Source organism: Motacilla alba, chromosome 24, assembly GCF_015832195.1.
Source record: "Motacilla alba alba isolate MOTALB_02 chromosome 24, Motacilla_alba_V1.0_pri, whole genome shotgun sequence".
Classification (NCBI taxonomy): domain Eukaryota; kingdom Metazoa; phylum Chordata; class Aves; order Passeriformes; family Motacillidae; genus Motacilla; species Motacilla alba.
In genome coordinates, this window is record NC_052039.1 from 6968647 (window position 1) to 6992826 (window position 24180).

General features: G+C 57.2%; 2 protein-coding genes across 2 annotated transcripts; both read right to left on the reverse strand.

Annotated features, from left to right (window-relative positions):
* Positions 1-221: 221 nt before the first annotated feature.
* REXO2 (RNA exonuclease 2) lies at positions 222-5195 on the reverse strand. Its single transcript, XM_038161625.1, has 7 exons — positions 5044-5195; positions 4857-4940; positions 4549-4626; positions 2432-2543; positions 1823-1931; positions 1549-1602; positions 222-645 (listed from the first exon to the last, which is right to left on the reverse strand). The coding sequence occupies exons 1-7, from the start codon at positions 5173-5175 to the stop codon at positions 516-518; spliced, it is 699 nt and encodes a 232-aa protein (XP_038017553.1). The 5' UTR covers positions 5176-5195; the 3' UTR covers positions 222-515.
* A 145-nt stretch (positions 5196-5340) lies between these two features.
* RBM7 (RNA binding motif protein 7) lies at positions 5341-7890 on the reverse strand. Its single transcript, XM_038161624.1, has 5 exons — positions 7724-7890; positions 7397-7559; positions 6820-6922; positions 6582-6648; positions 5341-6392 (listed from the first exon to the last, which is right to left on the reverse strand). Exons 1-5 carry the CDS (start codon positions 7817-7819, stop codon positions 6033-6035), a joined length of 789 nt encoding a protein of 262 aa, XP_038017552.1. The 5' UTR covers positions 7820-7890; the 3' UTR covers positions 5341-6032.
* Between the last annotated feature and the right edge of the window lie 16290 nt (positions 7891-24180).

A 24180-nucleotide genomic window follows, 5' to 3' on the forward strand; every position in this document is an offset into this window, starting at 1 on the left:
AACAATCATTCCCAGGGCTGGCAGAGCAGGTGTTCCAGCAATCAGCAGGATTGAGAAGCCCTGGATGGCCGTTATTATTAATGCCCATAATAAAAACATGCCTGGGAGCCGCACACCCCGCGCTCCATTACACCCTCTGCTTTATGGGCCGGCAGCTCCGGCTCCAGGACAGCCCAGGAGCAGTGTGGGGAGCACCAAAGAAAGGCTGTCCAAAACCACCATCTTTCAACTGACCTGTTTTATTGAGTCGTGAAAGACTGCACCCCAAACCAGGTGCAAGGAGTATCAAACAGCGTGTTTTGCCCAGAACATCCGAAGCCGGGCGCTGCCGGGGCCCAGCGCGCCGATTCCCCGCTCAAACTGAAAAGCAGCAGCAACTCAGGCTTCTGTCTGCATTGAACAGCTGGTAAGAAACAAGGTAACCCAGGGTGCAGCTTCCCAAGAGACTGGCGAACAAAAAAAACCCAGGAGACGCATCTAGTGTGTGCTACGGGCTGGTGTGGCGGGAGGGGAAATCAGCTGGCAGCTTTATCACTTTCCCCGTTCTCAATCAGTTTCCTTTTCTTCTCATCCGTTTTCCTCTTGAAGATGTGGTCTCTGTAGAACTGGAGCTCTTTGATGCTTTCCCTGATGTCATCAAGTGCTCTGAAAGAGAATTAAGGAGGGTTTCAAAGAGCCTGGGTACATCTCCAGCTATGCCCACACCCTAATGCTGCTGAGAACTTCCAGGCTGCAGGACACCAAAGTGATGCACACGGAAGGTGCATCTGTCAGACACGAAAACAACACTCATTGTCTCAGGGAGGCAATAAAAGTCCAGTGGTGCCAACGTGGCAGGGAGTAACTCACGGCTTGTTAGTTTAGGTCGGCCTGGGACAGAGCTGCTGGAAACCAACAGGGTCTGCAGCATCGGCTGTCAGAAAGAATTCCACCCGAGGGAAGAGACAGGGCTCCAGAGAGCAGCCCAGCCCCAGCCAGGGCACGCTCAGGGCTCAGCTCCATGCAGCAGCACATCAGCCACGAGTTCAGCCAGGACTCTGCCAGCCAGCCCTCCTCCTCTGTGTGTACCAGAGCCTCCCTCCTGCCCAGCACGGCACATCAGAGCAGAGCCACAGAGGTTCCCTGGCTCCTTCCCACCACCTCTCTGGCACATTCCAAGCTCAGGAAATAGGCAGCAGCAGGATTCTCACCCCCCATTCACAGTTCCCCAATTTTTGTGTTTCTGTGACCACCTCTGCCCCAAAAAAGGGCAGATAACCCCCACTAAGTGACTGTTTGCATGGTCAACAAACAGGCACTGTGAAGAGCAGAGTGAATCAGAGGGGCTGAGGAAACTCCTGGTTCTCTGGATTTTAATAATCCTTTTCCCTACACGATCCAGGCTTTGGACAGGAGAATTCAAACATCTGACGGGGTGCAGAAGCCATCTCCACCTTCATCAGGCACAGGATGCTGGAATTCACAGGGAGCCCCACATCCTGCTCAGGAAGAGCAGAGCTCTCTGCAGGACAAGCCCTGCTCTGTCAGGGACAGAGGCACAAAGCTCACCTGTGAGAAGCCGCCTTCTTTGGTGCAAACTCGTATTCCTCTGGATACCAGCGCCTGCGAGCAGAAAAACTGCCACTTAGAAAGAAAACTGGGGTTCAAAGGCATGTCTGGTGGCTGCTGCGGGTTTGTTACACCTGGTGAAGGAACCTTGGCTTCACTGGCACCCAGAGAAGCCACAGCCCTGCGAGTCCCCCTGCCAGATCTGCAGAGCCCCAGCACCACCAGCGGGCATCCCCGGGCATCTCTGAAACCAATTAACTGGGGAAACATTTACCTGCAAAGTTCCTTGACAGTGCTCACGTCAATGATCCTGTAATGAAGGTGCCTCATGAACTGCGGCATGTATTTGTCAAGGAATTTCTTATCTGCATGAACAGAGTTACCTACAAAGACACAAACAAGATGTTTCTTCAGAGATGCTACAGAGCAACATGGAAACGAGTGAGCTGGGAGAGATCACAGGGGAAGAAAAGCCAGGCACAAGCAGCTCATTTATCCCATTTTCTAGCAAATATGATTGTAAAGGTCTGTCAGATTTTCGTTGCAGGATCACACGGGGTTTAATACTAATACCTCTAGTAATTCCTCAGTTACTACTCCAACAATTTGTGTCACACAGATAAATATCAAAGAATTATGCCAACATTGGGTTTTTTGCCAAGTGAAAGTGGCCTTTGGTATTAATTTCACTCAGCACCTGTCCCAAGATCATATATGAAATTCTGAAAGCAGTTCCGGGTACCAGGACACCTGGAAGATGCTTATTCAGCCTTTGGTTGGACACCAGGCAGGAACAGGCACGGCACAGAACAGGAGCCCCTCCCTGCCACGCTGCGGGAGTGCAGCGTGGGTGACGTGCTGTGCTGCAGAGAAGGTGCCTCACCTGCGAGGGGACAGAGCCCGGGCGGTGTCTGCTGCCGCACGAAGGACAGGAACTCGTACTCCGCCTGCTGCAGCGAGATTTTACTCTCCTTCACAGCCTTAGTAAGGCCAGACTGCAAAAAGAGCCAAGCCATAAATCAGAAACACCCTGCCACAGACGCTGCCAGGAATGCTCCGGTTCTCAAGTAAATGTTTAACTCTGCAGTGAAAGGTCAACCCCCGGAGTGCTGCCGGTTCCCCAGGTGCCTCCTGAACTCTGTATCCCATTCTCTGGGGCACCCCCAGCCTTTACTGTCCCCAGGGACCTCCTGCTTGGGAAGGAAAACCAGGGCAGGTAAACAGTCCTGACAGCACTGACCCTCCTGTGTGCTTTGGGACTTCTGCCTTCCCTCTTTTTATTTCTTTGCTCAGAGTTCTTTTCAGTTACCAAGATGTGAGGCGTTGTTTATCCACCTGCACACCCTTGAGCCAGGAGAGCGCTGCATCCCTTCACATCCCTGTTCCAGGAGAGGCTCTCACCTCCCCAGCAGGGAGCAGCAGCTACCAGGGAACACAAATAAACACGATCCTGCCTTCAGGGTTTATCAAGATCCCTGTAAATCAGAGAAGTTCCTCCCCCTTTTTATTTTTTTCAATAGCTAAATGTCAAATCCTCTCCAAGTGTTCTCAGTGATTTATTTCCATCTGGCTACACTATATATTTCCACGACTGTGCAGCAAAAATCTACTTGACAGATCCAAGTGGTGGTTAAAAAATTCATTATGTGGCAGCATTTTCATCTATATTCTAATTGCTTCTCTTCTCTTAGTCAATTAAAAATAAGTAGCTCCTCAGGAGCAGCAAGGACGCATGCTACCATCTCCAGTTCACTCCCGAGCTGAAGCTGAGCTGGAATCCTCGACTGGGGCAGGGAGAAGCACCCATCACAGTAAATTAATATTCATTTCCCAAACTCTTGCTAATTCTTCCCAGGGAGAGCAAGATGCCGAAGGGGGAGAAGAGGGGGGTTATGGATGTCTTAAAACTTCAGCCCTTAATTGAAAACTAACTTGAATTTCAATTCGTCATCAGGGACTGGAAAATCCATTTGCTCTCTTGCTGCTGGCAAGGAGGAACCTTTCTTTGGTGGCCCAAAGAACTAAAAATAATCTCTTCCTGCAAAAGTGAAGCTTTCAGTGAAAAAACCCACAAGGCTTATAGGGCTGAGGGGACAGGCACAGCCCAGTGTTTACAGGCCTGTTCAATCCCACATGCACCAGAGTCCACAGGAAGAAATCTGCCTTTGACTGGCTCTGGATTGTGCTGCACCAATCCTGCACCGGTTCTTACTCAGGCATTCCAGCTCCACCTCCCCCTTCCCCACTGGAATTATTCTGAATTATTTTATGCAAGACTTCAGCAGGAGGAGCTGCCAGAATTTGAACCCAGCCCAGCCTGCAGGGCTCCCACAGAGGCAGGAGGTGGCCAGCAGCTCTGTGAGAGGACCAAGGAACCAAACCCCAACTGCCAGCCTCCCACTGGGAGAAAGGAGGCTGAGCCCTGCCTCGGGAGATGCGAGCCAGATGCACATCCCTGAGTGACAGATCCTGTTCTGGCCCCCCTGCCCGCTCCAGCCCTCACTGCTGAGGCTCCCAAACCAGGCAGCAGCTTCCAGCACTCTCCCAGCTTATCAGAAACCAGGCTGCAAAGCACAGGCTGCTTCAGGCACGCTGGAAGCTGTAGGCTAAAGATCCCCAAGTGCAGTCTGGACTGTGCCACACATGACTTGTGAGACCTTGGGCAAAACATTCCACACGGGCTCCTCAATACAAGACAGACACTGTCTCCTGTCTCTGAACCCCTCTGTGTGGCTGCGAACTGCTCAGCACAGGATTTGTCCCTGCTCAGGCTGTACTGCAGCCAGTCTCTCAGAATTACACATCCTGGAGCTGATCACTCTGAATTAATCACTCAGAATTACACATCCTGGAGCTGATCGCTCAGAATTACACATCCTGGAGCTGATCACTCAGAATGACACGTCCTGGAGCTGATCTCTCGGAATGACACGTCCTGGAGCTGATCCCTCGGAATTACACGTCATTCCCATCGCGGCCAAGGCACAGAGGGGTTTTTACCTTCCCGTGATGCTCCTTGCACCACTCGGACATGCTCTCCAGCAGCTCGTCGGGCTGGTTGATAATCAGGTTCGGGCCCTGCCGGGGACAGGGATGCATCAAGGCAATGGCAGCAGAAGTTTAGGAGCGTGTACCGGTCGGGTGCCGGGCACCAGCGGCGCCTGAGCGGGGCCGGCCCGGGGCACGCCGAGCGCCGGGCGCGGTGCCCGTCCCGGTGCCGCTGCCCCGGTGCCGGTGCGGAGGATCCCGGCCCCGCCGCTCCGCTCCAGCAGCGCCGGGAAGCGCCCGCGGGGCCCCGCGCGGCTCACCTCGGCCAGCACGTTGAGGTCGCAGTCGGTGATCAGACACGCCATCTCCAGGATCTGGTCCTTCTCCACGTCCAGGCCCGTCATCTGCCGGGGGCGAGCGGCGGCGTCAGCGCGCCCGGGCCCCGCGCCCCCCGTCCCGCCCGCGCCTTCCCCGCGCCCCCCGCCGCCCCGCGCCGCCGCCCCACACCTCCAGGTCCACCCAGACCATGCGCTGCCCCATGTCGCCGCCGGCCATGGCCGCCGCCCTCCGCCGGCCCCGCCACAACCGCCCGGCGCAGATCCGCAGGCGGCCCAGGCCGGCGCGGCCGCCGCCCAGCATCGCCGCCGCACTACAGCTCCCGGCGAGCCCCGCGCCGCCGCCTGCGCTCCGTGGGGGTGTGGAGGCGCCGCAAAGGCTGCTGGGAGATGTAGTCCGCGGTCGCGGGGGCGCTCCGCCCGTTACGGGTCGCACGGAGCAGCTCCGCTGCCCCGGCCTCAGGGCGGAGGCGCACCCAGGGGCTCTCCCCAGGGAGACTTTTAATGTTCTCCAAGACAATATTTTAAATGGACAACAGGGAATGGGTTCATATTGAAAGACAGTAGGTTTGGATTACATTTTAGGAAAGAATTCTTTACTGTGAGGGTGCTTAGGCACTGTAACAAGCTACCCGTGGAAATTGTGGATGCTCCGTCACTGGAAGCGTTCGAGGCCAGGCTGGACGGGGCTCTGAGCAGCCTGGATGGTGGAAGGTGTCCCTGCCTCTGGCAGGGGGTTGGTTAAGGTACCTACCAACCCAGACCAATGTGTGATTCTCTGACTGTATAAAAAACAACGTGAGGAATGTTACAGACGCCAGGCAGCATCTGTGCCACCTCAACTCTGCTTAAAACACCAGACCCTTCCATCTGACACAGATGTTCCTTTCTCCTAAAAAAGTACTAACAGCACTTATCTGTGACACAAGGACAGAGGGGTGGTTTCTCCAAGGCTTCACTGTGGCTTTCTGACCCCGTGAAAAGCCCTAGGTGTGCGTTAACACATTTAATACTGAGACCGGAGTTTGGCAGGACTGCACTGCTGGTATTTTTTACAAACGCTAAAAGGTGACTTCACTGGGGGGTTTTTTTTTGAGGGGGGGGGAGGTTTATACATGTACTCGGTAGAAACAGGTCCCGTTTGCTTTGCCCTCGAGTCCCTCAGTGCCGCGCCGAGTGCCACTTGGCCTCTCGGTAGCTCTCCCTGCGGTACTCGTAGCTCCAGCTGTCGCGGTGCCGCTCGTCGTAGTGCTCCTCGCGGCCCCGGTAGTGGTGCTCGCCCTCGTGGCCCCTCTCCTCGAAGCCGTAGTCGTCGCGCTTGCCGCGGCCGTAGTCGGCGCCGCCGTCCCCGAAGCGCTCGCGGCCGAAGTGCCGGCTCTCGGGGGCGTAGGGGTGGGCGCCCAGCCGGGCCTTGCGCGGCCCCTCGGGGCGCCGCGGCCCCGGGGAGCCCGGCGGGGCGTGGAAGGGGTGCGGGTAGCCGGGAGGGGCAAAGCCGGGCTGCTGCCGAGCCGCGCTGTTCATCTGCAAGGGAAGGGGAGAGGGGTGCTCGGGCTGGCCTCCCACCCACAGGGCTCACACCAGGAGCTTCACATCACCCCAGCCCTCCCGGCCGGCCCCCTCTGCGCCGGGGCTTCAAATCTTCTGCACGTGTCATTCCTGCACTCCAGCAGTGCGTCCCCACAAGCTGTGCCCGGGAGAGCGTGCACGTACCACCGCTTGTCTCTGCAGGCTCGACGCGAACCCCGGTGCGGCCACGCCGTCTGGAACCCTCTCATACCTGCAGGGAGAACAGGAGCGTCAGCCTCCAACGCACCGCGGGGCATCTGCACCCCCCGGTGCTCCCTCCACGGGAGGGAAACACCCAACTGCGCTTGGAAGCAGCCAGGGACACGGTGAACCGTGCAATGTCTGCCTCCCCTCCGCAGCCCTGGGCTGGCCAGACTCGTACCGGCTGCAGTTGGATGCAGGGTGAGGCATCCCAGGAGGGCTGGTGCCCGGAGCTCCGAGCTGGGAACAGGATGGACTGATATCCTGGGCCGCATGACTGCTGCCTGGGGAGAGACAACTGTTTCAGGAGACCCACAAATACCAGTTAAGGAAACGAGGTGTGAACTCACAGATCATTAACACGTTCTGAACTGGCTCTCAAGTTTGGTCAGTGATCTGCAAAAGCACGTGGTCCAGTTACCAAAACAATGCACTGCAACCGTCTTAATTCCCACCAGAAAGGGCAGAGACATTGGAGCCAATGTGCCTCATTTTACCGCGATCAGATGCGATTTTTGATGCCCGTGTGATAATTCAGAACAGATCTCAGAGGTGCTGCAGGAATAAAACCCCCAGAGAAGGCTCGGCCAAGGGGTGACAGCCCAAGAGGGACAGCAGGGTGCGCGGGGCGCAGAGCTGGCCATGATGAACCCTTGGTGAGAGGCTCCATCTACCCGAATAGCCATCATTCGGCTGCAGCCAGGGCAGCGGGCAGGGCTCGCGTTCCCTGCGGGAAGCGGCGGAGGCGCCCCCGGTACCTGAGCGGAACTGGATGCGCATGGGCCGCCCGTAGAGCTTGATGCCGTTCAGCAGCCGCAGCCCGTACGGCACCGACTCCTCGTGCTTGAAATTGACGAAGGCGAACTGCTTGGGCCGTCCGTCGCGGTCCTTCGGGATCTTCACGGTGATCACGGGGCCGGCCTGGCGCCGGGGGCGGAGGCGTTAGGCACGCAGCGGGAGGGCGCCGCGCGCGCCCCGCCGAACCCTGTCCCGCGGCGGCCGCCGTAGCCCCGCCGGCCATGGCGGCCGCGGCCCCCCCCGCCGCGCCCTCCCCCGGTTCGCACAGCGCGGGCGCCGGGCCGTACCTGGTGGAAGAGCTCGAAGATGAGCTCCTCGGTGACCTTGGGGTCCAGGTTCCCCACGAAGAGCGTCCGGTTCGCCTCGGCAGCCGCTGCCCCCATGGCCGCGCCGGGACCTGAGCGCGCGCGCTCCCAGCGGCGGCTCCCCCCCCGCCCCGCGCCGCGCTTCGCGTGACGTCAGCGTCACGTGCGGGAGGGGCCCCGCCCCTTCCCGGCAGGGGGCGGGGCCACGGGGCGGGGACGGGACAATGGAACGGGACAATGGGAACGGGACAATGGAATGGGACAACGGGAACGGGACAATGGAACGGGATAACGGGACAATGGAACGGGATAACGGGAACGGGACAATGGAACGGGAATGGGACAATGGAACGGGACAATGGGAACGGGATAACGGGAACGGGACAATGGAACGGGAACGGGGCAATGGAACGGGATAACGGGAACGGGACAATGGGAACGGGACAACGGGAACGGAAACGGGACAATGGAATGGGACAATGGAATGGGACAACGGGAACGGGACAATGGAACGGGAACGGGACAATGGAACGGGAACGGGACAATGGGAACGGGAACGGGACAATGGAACGGGATAACGGGAACGGGATAACGGGAACGGGACAATGGAATGGGATAACAGGAATGGGACAATGGAACGGGATAACGGGACAATGGAACGGGATAACGGGAACGGGACAATGGAACGGGATAATGGGACAATGGAACGGGATAACGGGACAATGGAACGGGAACGGGACAATGGGAACGGGACAACGGGAATGGGAACGGGGCAGTGGGAACGGGAACGGGACAATGGGAACGGGAAAACGGGAATGGGAACGGGACAATGGGAACAGGAACAGGACAACAGGAACGATACAACAGGAACGGGACAACGGGAACGGGAACGGGACAACGAGAACGGGGCAATGGAACGGGAACGGGGCAATGGAACGGGAACGGGGCAATGGGGATGGGGCAACAGGAACAGGAACGGAGCCAGGCATGGGGAAGGGAACGTGGACAGGACCGGGACAGGGCTCTGCGTGCCCCGGGGCTGCGCTGGATCACGGGGGCTCCTCCCGGGGCTCCAGCCCGTCGGAGCGGCCGGGCTGTGCCCGCAGCAGCCTGCCCTGGCATTTCGCTGCTCCGAGCCCCTCGGGAAGCCCCCTTGGCGCTCCCCAGCCGCTGCCGTCCCCCGGTATCCCAGGGGATGCTGGATGTAAAACGGGCGTTCTCCATCTGGAAAAACTTTGAGAGGGGCAGTTGAGCCTTCATTTTTCATCAGATGCCCTCGCGTCGCAGCAGATCCGATTTCCTCATTAATTGGGTGCTGTTCATTCTCTCCACTTCATTACTCGCCGCCGCACCTAGAATTTATATCCATTTGGTTTAATGGCCTTCGCCTGGCTCCTTCCAAACAGTCCCTCGTTCGCAGAGGGAATTACTGCCTCGCTTTGCCAGGACTTCCACTTTGCCTTAATTTCCCTGGAGCCTCCTTTGCCTCGCTCTGCCTGTTCTCCCTGCCTGGGCCCCCTCGGGCCTGGCTGGGAGCACGTGGTGCCCGTGCCATCCTGGCTTACCTGTGCCATCGTGGCTTGTTCCCTGTGCCATCCTGGCTCACCTGTGCCATCCTGGCTCACCTGTGCCATCGTGGCTTGTTCCCTGTGCCATCCTGGCTTGTTCCCTGTGCCATCCTGGCTCACTCGTGCCATCCTGGCTCATTGCCCATGCCATCCTGGCTTGTTCCCTGTGCCATCCTGGCTCACCTGTGCCATCCTGGCTCACCCGTGCCATCCTGGCTCATTCCCTGTGCCATCCTGGCTCGTTCCATGTGCCACGGCCCCGGGGAAGGCCACGGGAGGAGCTGGTGGGCTCAGGCATTGCCTGGCACAGCCGTGCCCAGCCCAGGTGTGAAGAATCCACGGTGAGAGAGCAGGAACCACCTCAGGTGCTTCAGGGATGCTCTCGGGGTTCTCTTGTGCTTGTTCGGGTCACTTTTTGTGCCCTTTTTGCTCTTCAAAGGAGCAGAGTGGAAAACCAGGAAACTTTTGCTTTGGCAGGGAAAGCCCATTCTTTGGCAGCCTGTTCTCACTCTGGATGAGCAGGCGCTTGGAAATATCGCTGAGATTTCAGCCAGTTCCACGTGCCAGTTTCAGCTGTAGAAGAGGCTTCACTTATTTGGGGAGTTTGTTGGGAGGGGCTTTCTCCTTCACCTTCTTCCTCAGTTTCTCCTGCTTGTCAGCCTCTTCTCCCTGGCGAGAAAATGCAGAAGTGAGCAGATGAAGACGAATTCTGTGGGTATTTAGCATCTGTGCCTGGCCAGTGGCGGGCAGCAGGACACCAGCCCCGCCTGTCCCCTTCCAGCTCGCAGACATATTTCACCCCTGGCCGCGACTGGTCACTAAATCAGCACAATTCACATGCTGGGTAAACAATCCTTTAAACCACGTTCCCAAGCAGCAAAACGGGGAGAAGCTGAAGCTCCCCGGGAGAAGAAATCCCGGCGGAGGGATTTTGTCAGAAATGGTAGCACATGGTGACTCACTTCTGCGGCCCCCGGCAGCCCCCGGTCCGGGGTCCCGAGCAGCGCGGGGGGACAGCGGGACAGCGGGACAGCGGGGACAGTGGGACAGCGGGGACAGCTCCTCGCCATCCCCGCCACACAGAGGCAGCAGAGCCCCGCGCTGCTCGCCCGGCACATCCCCGCCGCAGCTCGTCCTCCTCCCACTCGCCCAGCTGGAGCCGGAATGATCAAACAGCTTTAGGCTCATTACCGACTCCAAATCTATGGAGCTGGCCTTTGCTTTTTTAAGGGTGCGTCGTTAGAAGCGGCAGCAGAGTGCGGCACCATCGTCAAACCAGCAAGTGCGAGTGTAGACCCGAGGTGTGTTTCTTTACAAACGCCCTCCCCGAGCCTCCCTGCCGCTGCCAAACCCTCTGCCGAGCGTGAAAAGGACGTCAGCTAGGAAGATGAGCAGGGTACAGAGGTTTTCTCCTGACAGCAAAGCCCACAATCCTGCTCCCTGCTGCTGCACGCCGGGACACGGGGCCCTGCGAGAGCCCTGCTGGCCAGGCGAGCTGGCCCAGGGGCGTTTGCCCGTGCAGGGCTCAGCTTTCCATCCCCAGAGCCTGATTCTGTCGCTGGATGATGTGATCTGGGGATAAAGGCACAAACTGTCAGCGCCCAGAGGCCTCTGAGCAGGAGTGGCAGAGCAGCTCAGAGCTGGTGAGACTTCTGCCCTCACTGCCAGCCTGGCACTGCCTTCTCCCGGGAGTCACAGAGTCCTAGGATGTCCTGGGATTGGCCTGCCATGGCAGGGACACCTGCCCCTGTCCCAGGTGCTCCCAGCCCCATCCAGCCTGGCCTGGGGCACTGCCAGGGATCCAGGGGCAGCCACAGCCTCTCTGGGCAGCTGTGCCAGGGCCTGCCCACCCTCACAGGGAAATAGTTCTTCCCAATACCTGATCTAAACCTACTCTGTCAGTGTGAAGCCCTTCTCCCTTGTCCTGTCACCCCAGGCTGTAAAGAGTAGAAACTCTCAATAGGCTCCCTGCAGGCACTCCAAGGCCCCGATCAGGTCAGCCCAAGGAGCCAGCCCCGGGCTCGTGGCAGTGCCCAGAGTGGCTCTGACACTGCAGCTTCCCATCTCCCTGAGAGCTTGGCTCCAGACGTCTGATTTCCATTCCCCCGTACTCTTATTTCAATCAAAGTGTGTGATTAGGGCTGCACGAGCTCCATTGTCATCTCCATCTCAGCGCTGCTCTGATGGGTGGAAACTGCATCTCAGTGTTTACAGGCAGGAATGCACGGCCCTGCTTTCCTGGGCATCGCACAAAATCTGCCACTGCAGGGAGGGAGAAGCACAGGAAAATGGAGCAGCCCCTGGGGAGGGCTGGGGAGCTCTCCCAGCTCGGGGGGAGCCCCTTGGCCTCGTCCCCTCACCTGTGCAGCAGCTGGGAGATTACAAAGGGCAGAGGGAGCTGGAGGAGGGGTATTTTGGTGTTTGCAGCACCTCGAGGCTTTGCTGGGTGAGGCTCTGCATGGGCACAGCTCCTGCTGGTGTCCCAGAGGAGGTTTGGCAGCAGCCAGCTCGTGCAGCAGAGCGCTGGCCTGGGGAGGTGCTGTGGCAAGGACGGGCCTCCTTGGAGGGCACCACTGCGTGCTGGAGCTTTTGTGGGGCTTGGCTGAAGGTGGCTGGTTCTTTCCGTTGTTGCAGAGATTTTGAGATCTCCCCCGTATTTCTGAGGTCAGAAATATTGTGCTTTGAGGCTCCTGTCAGAGTCAGGGGAAGCCACCCACTGCTGCGCCCTTTCCTCCCAGGCTCGGCTGTTGGGCTGAGTGTGTCCCATGGGCATCAGCGGGATCTTAGTTAAGGGGGTGTAATTAACACCTGGCCTCGCTGCCGGGCCCCTGCCCCAGTCTGGCTCCCCAGAGGCTCTGCCCACAGAGGGGAGCGGCAGCAGCCCAGGGCCAGGAACAAAAGGCGTCTCTCCTCCGCGTGGTGCAGAGGATCCCAAACAAAAGGTTCCCGTTCCCTGCACTCCTCTCCCTGCTTCTCACTCTCCTTTCTGTGCTCCCACTCTTCAACGGGGATTTAAGCCCTTCTTTTCTCTGGGCTGCAACAAGAAAGTAGCAATTAACAGTTATAAGGCTGTTTTATAGTCCTGTGCAAACCCTTTCCATCCACTCTGCTTTAAATGGGTACATCTTTTATTCCCAGTTTTCGGGAGTGTAAAACTTTACAGCGTTTGCTGCAAACCTTCATACTTTGCTTTGCAGTTTATTGCTCCCTCTGCGGATATATCTCACTCATAAATATGGCTTCCAGCTCCCAGCACTCGACTAGGAGCTGCAGTGCCTCGGAGTGCTTCCATTAATGGGACTTTGCCTGCGTATCGTGGGATGATTCATCCCAAACCTCTGCCTCTCCTCTGCTCTGTAGAAGGGCTCTGGCAGCAGCAGGTCGCTCAGCCAGGGCATTCCAGTGCCAGCTGCACATCCCTGGGCTCTGGGGGGTGTGGAAGGTGGCTGCGGGGAGCTCAGGGCGAGCTGGGGTGGCTTCAGGCACTGCCCTTGTGCAGCCTTGGAGCAAAGGCTGTCCTAGGTGGAGAGTTTCCTCTCCCATGGATTGTTTGCAGGTTATTCGTAAAAAACTTTATTTGCCTATGATTTGCATGGAGTCTCTCTGCTCTCCCTGTGTTAAAAAATAGAGGTCAAATGTTGAGGTTCCTGTGGGTTTAGGTCTGACACGGGTGTGCTGTTTCCAACCACTCCATGCTTTTTATTTCCATGGGAACATTGAGGAGCTCTTTTACCCTCCTGCCCCTTTTTTGGGACACCTTGGAGAGGTGCTGTGCTTGACACAGGCTCAGGTGTCCACGCGCAGAGCCAGCCAGGCTTGTGGGCACCCATGCAGTGCCTTTGTTGTTGGGCAGAGCAGGGCTCTGCGTGCTGCTGGCGCTGCCGGGCTCTGGGACGGGGACAGGGCGCCGGGCACCCCTGTGCTGGCACAGCCCCAAGGGAGGAGTGGGGGCTCCTGCTGCAGACCCCCGCCAGCCGCGTCATTCTGGGACTGTCCTGGCACAAAGGATTGGGAAAGGTGTGGGATTTGGAGTGCAGCTTTCAGACCCCTGCATCCTCCGTGGCAATTTCCTTGCATTACAGCGATGGTGGCTTTCAAACCGCCCTCCTCCCGTCCCTTTGAACAGCGCAGAAAAGCATTTAGGGCCGGTTCGTTTGGAGTGCAGAATGGCAGCGATTACGGCGCGGTGCGTTCGGGGTGAAAGGAGCGATCCCGGGGTAGGAACGACCCCTGTCGAGAGGGTGACACCGGCTGGGGCTGCTGTTTGTCCCTCCCCGCGTGTGCCCTGCCCCGTTACCCAAAGCGGGGCGCTCTGTCTCATCCCTTTGAGCACCCACCTGCACTAAAGCTGCCTTTCCAGGGAAGAACAATATCTATCGACAGAAGCCTTGGCTGCCAGGCCGTCCCCGCGGGCAGGGCTGCCGGAGGGAGGGCAGCAGGGCGGCACACGCTGGCAGCGCCGCGTTCGCGGATGCTTTATGGGACCATTTGCCAGTGCCTACCTGCCGACGAGGCTGCAAATGTCAGAGCCGGGCGAGGGAACAGGTGGGCTCTGAGCGTCTCTGGGGCCCCACTAATTCACAGGCGATAAATTAATGACAGGAACAGGGACAAAGTCCTATTCTGGGTGCAGGGGAGTGAGCAATTCCCTTCTGGCAGCGGAGGGAGGGAGACCTGCCGCTGTCAGGCTGCCTTTGATTGTGTTGTCTGAGCCAGCCTTAAAGGTAGCCCACGCCCGAGACCAGCTTTGCTCCTGCTCGGGGCTCTGGAAGCAGTGGCGAGTCTCGCTTAAAATAATGAGCACCTCTGCTAATTACCCGAGGCTGCCTCTTTGAACCGCAGGCTGTCGCTTACATCATCCTCCCTTACAAAGGAGCCGAAGGTTTCCTTCAGTCCCAGAGGGACGGGAGGTGTTCAGAGCTGATGGCATCAGGCCTTCGGGAGCGGGTGGGAGCTGTTGGCACCCACGCAGCCCTGGTCCTGGTGCCAGGCGTGGGGCAGGGCAGACGCTGGCAGGAGCGGGGCGGTCCCCAGCTCCCTCCAGGTACTCACTCGGGTCCCACCTGCCTCCAGGAGGGAGAGCATGGGTGTGGTGGCTCTTTCGTAGGGAACAGGGCCAAAAATAGTGGGGGAAAAGAGAAAAGTACACGAGTGGTACCCTATGAACAAGCTGTCCTCCTCGGACCCTGTATCACCACGGTTCCGGTTTTGTCTGTGCCATCTTTACAGAATTCCCGAGGGATTGTGCACCACCGGGAGCAGCGATCCGGGCCCGGGTGGGAGGGCAGCAGGGCTGGTGCGAGCTGTGCCGGGCTCTCTCTCGCCTCTAGGAAGCACTCTGACCTCAGGGAAGCGGGGAGGATCGCTCCGAGCCGAGCTGCGAGAGCGCGCAGCATCCTTAGGCTGGGCAAAGGGCTTTTCCTGGAGAGCCTCGGCTTGGGAGCGGGCGAGAAGCGAGGCCGAGGGATTCCAGAGCTTGGGACTCGGCAGCTGTCTGTCGGCTCAGGGGAGGAGGTTTTGGGAAGTGCCGCGCGGGGATGCAGGAGCCTGGGCCCGGAGCCGGGAACCCCTTCCCTGCAGGGGCTCCCTGCGAACGGGGCGAGGCAACGCCAGCCCTGGAGGACGCGCTTAGGAACGGGGAGGCTGGGTGGCTCAGGATGGACCGTCCCGCGGGGCTCTGCTGAGGAGCCTCCCCGCCCTGCAGAGGCTTCCCGGGAGCAGGAGGCTGCGCCCCGGCCCGACCAGCCCGTGCAGATGGCGGCGAGATAAACGACACCATCTCCCTACTCTAGTGGCTCGGCCGTAATTCCTGAAAGACATTTATTGGAGGCAGCCTTCCCTTCTTCAGGGCTGCGACTCCTCGGGCAGGGGGAATTGCGATGGGAAGGTGGAAAGCGCAGCCCGGCGTTACTGATGAGACCGGTGCCCAAACCCCCATCCATTCCTCTCCTCCAATTTTCTCCTCTGACAATTTATAGGTTGGTTTGATGCTTGAATAGCTGAGTCTCTCTAGTAATATGTATTCTCTGTAAGTATTCCCCGCTGTGGCATATCCTAAGAGAACTCCATCAAATAATTATCTTCCCTTTTATTTATTCACAGTCTTTTCACTCGATCTGCATCACGATAAAATATTCCAATGGCTTCCTCTTAGCACTGAGCCTTCTCCAGATTGTAAAGTGTATTTATGTACAGTATTAAATCCGCCCTGCGCCGCTCTTTATCTCGCCCCTCTGCCCGTTCGGCGCTGCCCTGGCCCCGGCCGCCCCCTGCCCCGGCTCCCCGCGCCCCCTGCCCGCAGCCCGGGGCGGGAGGGGTCCGCAGGCGGCCAAGGAGCGGCTGCAGCCAGCGCGAAGGGGCGCGGGGGGCAGCCCCACCAGGGAACCTTCCTGCCGTCCCTCGCCGGTGCTTCCAGCCGGGATGTGGCTGCTGGCAGGGCCCGCCGGCAGCGGCAGGACGTGACTGCAGGGCAGCCGAGTGCAATCAGAGCAGGCGAGAAACCAATAACCTCCCCTGGCCGCGCCGGAGGAGCAGCGCTGCTCTTCTCCCCGCGCTCCGCTGCCTCCCTGCGGAGCCGGTGGGCCCTGGGGGAGGATGGATCCCCAAAAACGGGCAGCTCTTCCCACAGAAAGAGGCTGCTCCAGGTGTGCAGAGCCCGAGCGAAGGTTTCCAGTGCTGATGAGCACCCGGAGCAGTGCTCAGAGAAGGGGCAGGCACGCTGCAGCACAGCAGCTCTGGCCTGTGGCAGGGGACATCCTTCCTCCATGGGGCAGCAGGTCCGTGTTTGCAGCTGGGATCGCTGCAGGCTTTCGAAATAGCCCTGCAACACCAACATATCCTTCTGGTCTTTCTGAGGATTTCTGCGTGCTGCACAGCAGCCTAACAGGGAATCCTTGGTGTTGGGCATCCCTGCTTGCTGCTCCAAAAGACCCCGCGAGGGAGCAGTGGCCTCTCCACCCCCGGATTCACGGGAGGCATCTTGGCACCTCTGCAGGTGCGGGTGATCCCAGGGTGTTCTGCACCGAGGGGCTCTTGTGGTCACATTCACAGTCTGCAGCAGTGCCAGGGATTCTGTTAGGCCAGAAAAGCTCTCCCTGCTCTGAGGGCTGAGGGAGTAAAAGCCAGTTTAACTGTGTTTTTAGGTTTGCTCATGCTGCTCTGCCCACAGGCAGAGCACGAGGCAGTGGCAGCAGCAGCACTTTCTGCCATGCTGTGTCACCGTGACGCAGGAGCAGCAGTTATTTGGTTGGTCACAGAGGAATAGCAGTGACCTTTCACAGTTGTGACTTTTCTTCCCAGCTTTGCCCACAGTCAGCTTAGCTGGCAGGCAGATGGGCCAGGGAAAGGGAGGTTTCCCTGGGAGATGCCAGGGGAGAGGACCAGTCATGGTGAGCATGATAACCATGATGCTCCAACTCACTTGGCTCTGGTACCTCTTTGGGGTGGCATCCCCTGCACTCCTGGAGAGCCAAGTTCCCCAGCAAGGGTTAACAGAGTGTATAAAATTGATTGCGATTTTAGTAATTCAGTATAATCACAGTCTACCAGCAGGTTGCTTTTCCAGCAGGAGGGTTTGGAATTATTTTCTGGAGTTTGCAATATAGAACTTAAATTAAGCCTCAGAAGTCAGAGGAGCTCTGCTGCATCTCTAATGTGGTGCTAAATTCTCAGCAGCACATTCCCTGTATTAAAGCCTTTGCTGGCAATTAGGTTCATTAACTATCACAATACCTTATTTATTACTCGGCATGCCATATGGTTTCCCAGCTAAAGAATGGCACCCGTTCTAGCACAGACCATTTGGCATCATAAAGATGTTAACAAATAATGTTATGGCTCTCAAGGGCAAAAGGGCTCGCCGGGCTGCAGGTCTGCACGGCAGGAGAGAATATGAAAACATTTTTCTTCTATGGCAAAATAAAGAATTCCTCGAGACAGAAGTATTCAAAGACTATCCCGCTTGCATCACGCAAATGGGAGTTTTATACATGCCCATAATGGTTCTGTCAATATTTGCAGCAGGCAGCGTGCTCACTCATCTCCTTCCCTTCCCTCGCTCCCTCCGAGCGCCGACAGGAAGGACCCACCTCCATCTAATCCTGCTGCATTTATGCCTCTTGACTTTTATTTCCTCTGATGGCACCGGCTCTTTGGTGCGTGCGGCTCTGGGGCACAGGATTAATTATCCAGCGCCATCCTTTGCTACTGCCCAAACTCCAGCTCTGGCCCGGCACCGAGGCACCGGCGTGCATCGACTGCTGCTCTGCAGAGGAGAGAGTGCACATCTGTGTGTGCAGGGGGGCAGCTTCAGCACAAACAGCTCGCTGGGACCCCAGTGACAGAACATGGAGTTAGGCGTTCTGACCCCGAAAAGAGGACAATCCTAGCTGTAGTTAGTTGAGTGCTCCTGGGAGGAGATCAGGACCTGTTACAGCCCCGGCTGTGAGCGCTACGCCGCGTACGCCACACTCGGTTCCTATTTTCAGCAGGATTAGGATTACAAGAGCCAGGGACAGCATTTCAGGTCACAGGGACTTGGGCTGTCTCCTCTTGGGTACTGTGTGGCCAGCAAGGAAAAGGTATTTCTCCATTCCTGTTCTGTGAGTGGATTCTCCTAGAATAAACACGTCCAAAGGGTGACTTTGGCAAAGTGCAACTTAAATCAGAGTAGTACTGAAAGCACAGATTAAACCAGACTTTGTGATCCTGTTACACTGTCCCGTGACAACCTCTGAGTTTCCAGAAATGGGTCAGAAAGACAAGTTTCAGGCACAAGTAGCACTGCTGCCAAATTTCCTAGGCAATGCTCGCTTGGTGCCTAGGTGAGGCTGTTTCCTGGATCCTGCTCTTCGTTGATTCCTGGCTCAGCTTTCTGATTTGCAGGAAGACAAATCTTCCAGAATGTGAGATGAGGAATGGCTCTGGGCTCCTGCACGTGGGCTCTGGCGGTCTGTGCACAGGTAGCCCAGGTATCTGCAGCAGCACAGTGCCAGCTCCCTGATTTCCAGCCAACAGTCAGGTGGGTCAGGGCAGCCCCAGGGCTCGGTGCCCTCCTGCCCAGAGGAGCTGCTGGTGAGGCTGTAGCAGCTCTTGGATAGCTGCCGTGGTGATGGCACGCTTTGGTGTACACCGGCTCTTTCTTTGGGCAGTGGTGGCAGTCGGGTGCTTGGCTGGCACCACGCTCAGCCTGTGTGAGCAGCCCCCCCGTGCCCTGGTCTGTCACTGCAGAGCTGCCTGTGTCCTGCTGGAACTGCTCTTCCCAGGGAGGGACGTGGCAAGGAGCTGTATTGCTGCGAAACTCACAGGCTTTAATGGCAGCTGGGATTATTTCTCATCACCTCAGCTGACCTCTCAGGCAGTGTGGGTGAAGTGTTCTACCTGCCAGCTCACACGGCGCTGCTTCCCACTGGGATTCCCGCAGCCATTTCCTTGGGAGCCCCTCTGATTTGTGTTTTATCGCCGTGGTTGGCACTCAGTGCTGCAGCAGGTCAGAGCCTGGTCCCCAGAACAAGGATGCTCCACGGGAGGATGGGAGCGGCCACAGAGGAAGCTGGGTCCCTCCAGACAGTCGCTCTGACACCCATCCCCTTTCTGCTGGCCTCAGTGCCTCTCTCCAGAGTCTGCCAGCTCCTCTGCCACCAGCTCCTTTGAGTTTTCGCTATTCCGTGTCCTCCTTTCAGCTTTTTCATGAGAGTTGTGATTTGTTTTTTTTCCCCTTCATGTCTCTTGGGGAGATATTCCAAAACGAGCCCCCTCAAAAGCCTCTGGGCTGGAACATCCCACCCCAGCCCCCAAGCAGTTCTGCTCCCCACCTGCCCCGTTGGTTGCTCTGCACAGCTGTGAGGACCCTTGGCCATCTGCTGATGCCAGAGCCATTTTTGTAGGTAGCACAGTGATGCCAATGCTCCAACACCGAACCTTCCAGGGGGAATTCTTTGTGAATGGAGAGCTGCTTTCCAAGCGGCAGAGAGAAATGGGATTCTGTCCACTTGTGGTGGAATTGGCATCTCCCAGCCAGAGGATGCAGCAGCTGAGGCAGCAGAGGCACAGCAGTGAGAAAGAATGGACTGGGTTCCAGAGGGAGCTTCTACCTGGAGAGGAGCTGGGGGTGGTGGCAGCAGCTGCAGCCCCGGTGACAGCCGTGTCACACACTCTGCTGCCTCCCCCCTCTGCATCCCTGGCCACTGGCAGGGACACGTGGAGCCTCTGGCCCTGGGCAGATAGGTCTTATCCAGGAATGACTTTGCAGGAGTGTTTACTCTCATTCCTGGGAGGCTGATCGAGCTGTTCCAGCTAGGAATGTGCCCTGGCCGAAGGGGGACCCTGCCAAGCTCCCTGCACATGAACGGGGCACGGTCCAAGGGCACCGGGGCCCGGCGGGCGTCGCCTCCCGCTGCCGGCGCGGCCCCAGCGCAGCAGAGAGAAGCCTGTGCCTGGGACTGGTGGCCGTGGGTGTGCGTGCTGTGACCCAGCTGGAACACACCAATTCCTCATGACCTCTGGGAAGGATTCATCAATATCCACCCTGAAAGGGCAGATTGCGAGCTGCCCTGCTGCACCAATGTTATCTGATTTGGTCACTGAGGAATCTGTGACCAGATAAGATACCGGGGCTTTATTGTATCTTCTGGCAATTATTAAGAAAATAAAATCAGTTAATATCTAACCTTGAACCTAGACCAAAACATTTAGCCTCAGACTTCGTTCTGCCTCTCTTGTACATTCAGGAGTTGTACAGTTTAGAGGGCTGTTAGGAATGATGGAAGAGATGAACAGGAATTTAATCTGAGCCTAAAATACCATCATTATGCAGCTCGAGCATCTCAGAAATGAGGTCTGTGCCATGTGTGATGCAGCCACTCGATCTTTTTGTCCTGGTGCAAGAAAGGGGAGGAGGAGGAGGAGGAGGAGGAGCCCCTTTGGCAGAAGTTCCCCAGCTGTGAAGGCATTTTGTGTGAATATTTAATGCAGAGATATGTTAAGAGCAGGGAAAGGAGGGGGGGAAGTCTTCCATGAGTGTGGGCTTTTGTTTGTCCTGTCAGAAGCAGTAACGTGTTCTCTGTGCGCACACGGAGCACATAAATACATATAAATATCCTCTCCCCTGGAAAGGGAGAGCAGAGAATTGTGCAGCTGGAAAAGGGAGATGGAGTGCTGCTGGAAAGATGGAGTGAGGGCTGGAGGTGTTTACTGAGTCGCTGGGAGTCAGGATGTGGCGTGCTCCCTCCAGTACATGAACTTGAGCATCATGAGGGCACAGAATCTGGCTGCTTCCAGTGAGACTGAGGATGCTGCCTGGTCCTAGATGACTTTTTGGTTCTGAACTCTGAAACCATTCAGGGGCTCCTGGAAACCATCGTGTTAAAGGAAGGGAGTTTTAACTGTTGATCCTGTGCTCAGAAGAGCATGCAATGAGTATTTATCTTATTAGTGTCTAAACTTGGATGTGATCCTGCTGGAGAAGGAACAGCCCTGCGTGGAGCTGCAGCCCTGTGCCCCACTCCTGAGGGGACTAACCAGCACGAATGTGTCTGGACAGACCAAGAACATCTTCCCAAGTGCTGCATCCTTCCTGAGGAGAGTCAAAACCAAAGGCAGACAGGAAAAGCAGAATGAAACTGGAACACAATACCTCACTAGAGTATCCCCTGTTTTGAGAGGCAGAACAAGCCCCCAGAAGTGCTTTGCTGAGGTCCTGGTGTAGATTCTGCTCTGTTTAAAGGGCTTTTTTCTGGGATGAACTTTACTGAACACACATGCAGTCTCCACAGCACCATAAAGTCGGGGCTGACATTTAATGCCTCGGCACATTTCTTTCCTTGTCCCGTGCAAGACATCAAGTATGTCAGGTTAAGAGAAGAGAAAAAGAGGAAAAATAATTACACAGTAAATTAAACAAGGCAACCCCCCCCCGCCCCCCACACTTATTAAGGCTTCATAAGTTGCTACCTCTGGCCTGAGCTCTCTCGAATACGTACCGAGGGTAACACTAAAAATAGGTCCTGTGCTGATGGTTGGGTCACAGCCTGCTAGAGGGAGACATTTTTACTTAATTGCAAGCCCAGCAGCGCGTTGCTGGGGGGGAATGCACAAACACGGCGCTCGAAGCCCGGCTGTAAAGTTTGTGCTCCTTCGCTGAGTCACTGTGGCTAAATTCCCCTTTGTGTGGGGGATTTAGGGGAGGAATGTGGGAAGGCTGGCCCGGGCTGCCGCCCTCCTGAGTCACCACTCAGCTCATCCTCCAGCCCTGGCAGGCTCAGGGCCCTAAGCCACTAATTAGCCTCATTGTCTTGGGGCCGCAGCATCCATAACCTAGCGCGGGGAGGGGGGAGGATGGAGGGACAAAGCTCCTGGAAACCCATGAGCTGTATCTCCTGGCACTTGTGTTCTGTGCGTCACAACCACCTCCCAGCAGCCCCAGAGGGACACGGATGCCCTCCTTCCGTGGGATGGCCCTGGTGCCACCGCGTGCGAGCGGAGCTGCGACTCGAGCGGTGCTCAGGAGCAGGAGGGGTTCCCGTGCGCGGAGCGCCGGTGCAGCAGCCTCGTCGGGAGCTGTGTGGTGTGTGCAGCAGCCTCGTCGGGAGCTGTGTGGTGTGTGCAGCAGCCTCGTCGGGAGCTGTGTGGTGTGTGCAGCAGCCTCGTCGGGAGCTGTGTGGTGTGTGCAGCAGCACGCTGGCTGCGCGCTCACGTGGCGGTGACACGCTGATCCTCGTCGCTGCGCCGTGCCCCTGTCCTGTGCTCGAGCGTGGCCGGGCAGCATCCCACACCCAGCAGGGCCGGGAGGCTGGCAGGCAGGTGGGGAAGGGCAGACGAGGGTTTCTGCAGTGTGACAGTCCACACGTGTCCGGTCAGTCTGCCCGAGATAGCAGGCTGTGCCGTTCTCCTTTCCCTCAACAGCTCCTGCGCAGCTCCACTGCGACTCCGAAAATAACTTACTTTGGGATCAACTGCAATGTGGACAACCCATATCCCACCACCCCAGGTCACAGCCCCCCACCCAGCTGCATCCTCGGCGTGCCTCTCGGGTGCCCCGTGTGCAGCAGGCAGGGCACAATGAGGGGCCTGTTCCTGGCCCCTCTGCTCCCCCAGGCTGCCACAGCGCACGCGGGTCCGGAGTCCGCGCGCTCGGACGGAGCCTGGTGCTCATCACCGGGGTTCAGAGGAAGCTTAATGCACCGTGGCTGCACACTGCGCAGCTTTCCCGGGGCTTCCGCCCTCCCCCTTGCAAACAGCTTTGTGCATTTAGGGGGTTTTTTTTTAAATAAAGTCTAACACATTTAATCATCTTTTCATAAGCTGTCAGCTTGCCGCGCGCCAAAGCAGAGCAGCGCGCTCTGCCCCGGCTCCCAGCGAAGCAAACGTGCCTGGAGAAATCCTGCTCCCGGGAGCGTGCACACAGGCTCAGGAGCTGAGAACTTTCCTCGGGGTCTGGGGTGAGATCAAGAATCAGTTTTTGAAAGTTATGGATTTTGCACTGAATTTGAAACAGATCTTATTTTGCACATCTTTGCTCCAGTGTTTCATAATTCAGCTCTGCACCAGCAGCGCTGGAAAACTCAGTATACTGGAAAACTCAAATACATCAAAAGCAAAACACAGCTAGTCCTAGGAAAGCGTGGCAATGCGCCTGTCCCCCACCTGTAGGGTCTCTGCAGGAGCAGGGAGAACAGGCCCAGGGGCAGAGCTGGGGTGGGCACAGCTGAAGTCAGGGCCTAGCGAGCCGGAGAAGTCGGAGCTGTGTCCTTGCATGCCTGTCTGGGCTGGAGTGGGGAGATTATGTGTCTAACAGCACTGGAGGAGTGTGCGTGATGGAACAGGGCGTTTGCAGAGAGTGGAAGAAGCTATTGGTTTGGGCATGAGGGAGAGGAGCTGCTCCTCTTCCCTTTCCATTCACACAGGGCGGGTGATGCTGGGGCATCTTCTGGCTGAAGGTGTCTTCCAGGATGTTTTTTGTGGACTAAGCATTCTGAACAAGAAATTTCCTTTCTTACTGTAATTGTGGCAACTGCTTGGTTTTGCTCTCCCCTCTGTGCACTAGCTGCCTCTTGGAGAGGCATCCCAAGGCTGCCCTTGCCATTGTCCCTCGAAATACAGGCTGCTGCATTGCCCAGTCCCTGCCTGCCCACAGGCCTGGTGCTGCTGGCCAGGATATTTCCCCTGGGGAAGCAAACATTCGTGTCTCCCCGTCCAAGGAACTGATAGGGCTGAGGGCTGGAAGTGGATCTGAATGGATCCCTCATTTTCCTGGGAAGGATGTCCGTGCTTCACCTGGGCCTCACACAGAAAGCCCTTCCTGAGGAGCCAGCGGCTCAGGGGTTTAATGCTGGAGGTTAATAATAATCGCACCAGGCAGCACATCATTGCACCGTATCTGGTTGAGAGATTTACAAGTGAAACTCGTGGCGGAGGAAGAAATTGCCTCAATCACTCGGAGTAATGGCACATGGAGAGGCACTTGGGCGTGACTGCTACTTAACACCGAGCCCAGCTTGGCTTCATTTAGCTGCTGGTGCCTTTCTAATAAACACGTTACACTACAAGGTGGGGATTAAGATCAGAAAAGTAAATAAATTGGAAACTGATGGGGAGAGATGGGAGGGAAATGGAAGGTGGAAGGAGGAGTGACGAGGGATTGACTCCCATGCCAGGACATGGGGAAATGACCCTGAAGGCCACGGCTGTAGCTGTCCAAGCATCTCTGTGGGCCTCACCTGTGGCCTGCAGGTGCTGGGCAGCCCCACGGCCGGGGTGTGTGGGGTGTCCCTGCTCAGGGTCACCAAGCTGGTCTCTGCCTTCAGCAAACGGCGCCTGTGGGAAGTTGGTGTCTTAAACAATTCAGTAGCTTTTACTATATGTATTAGAGGAGTA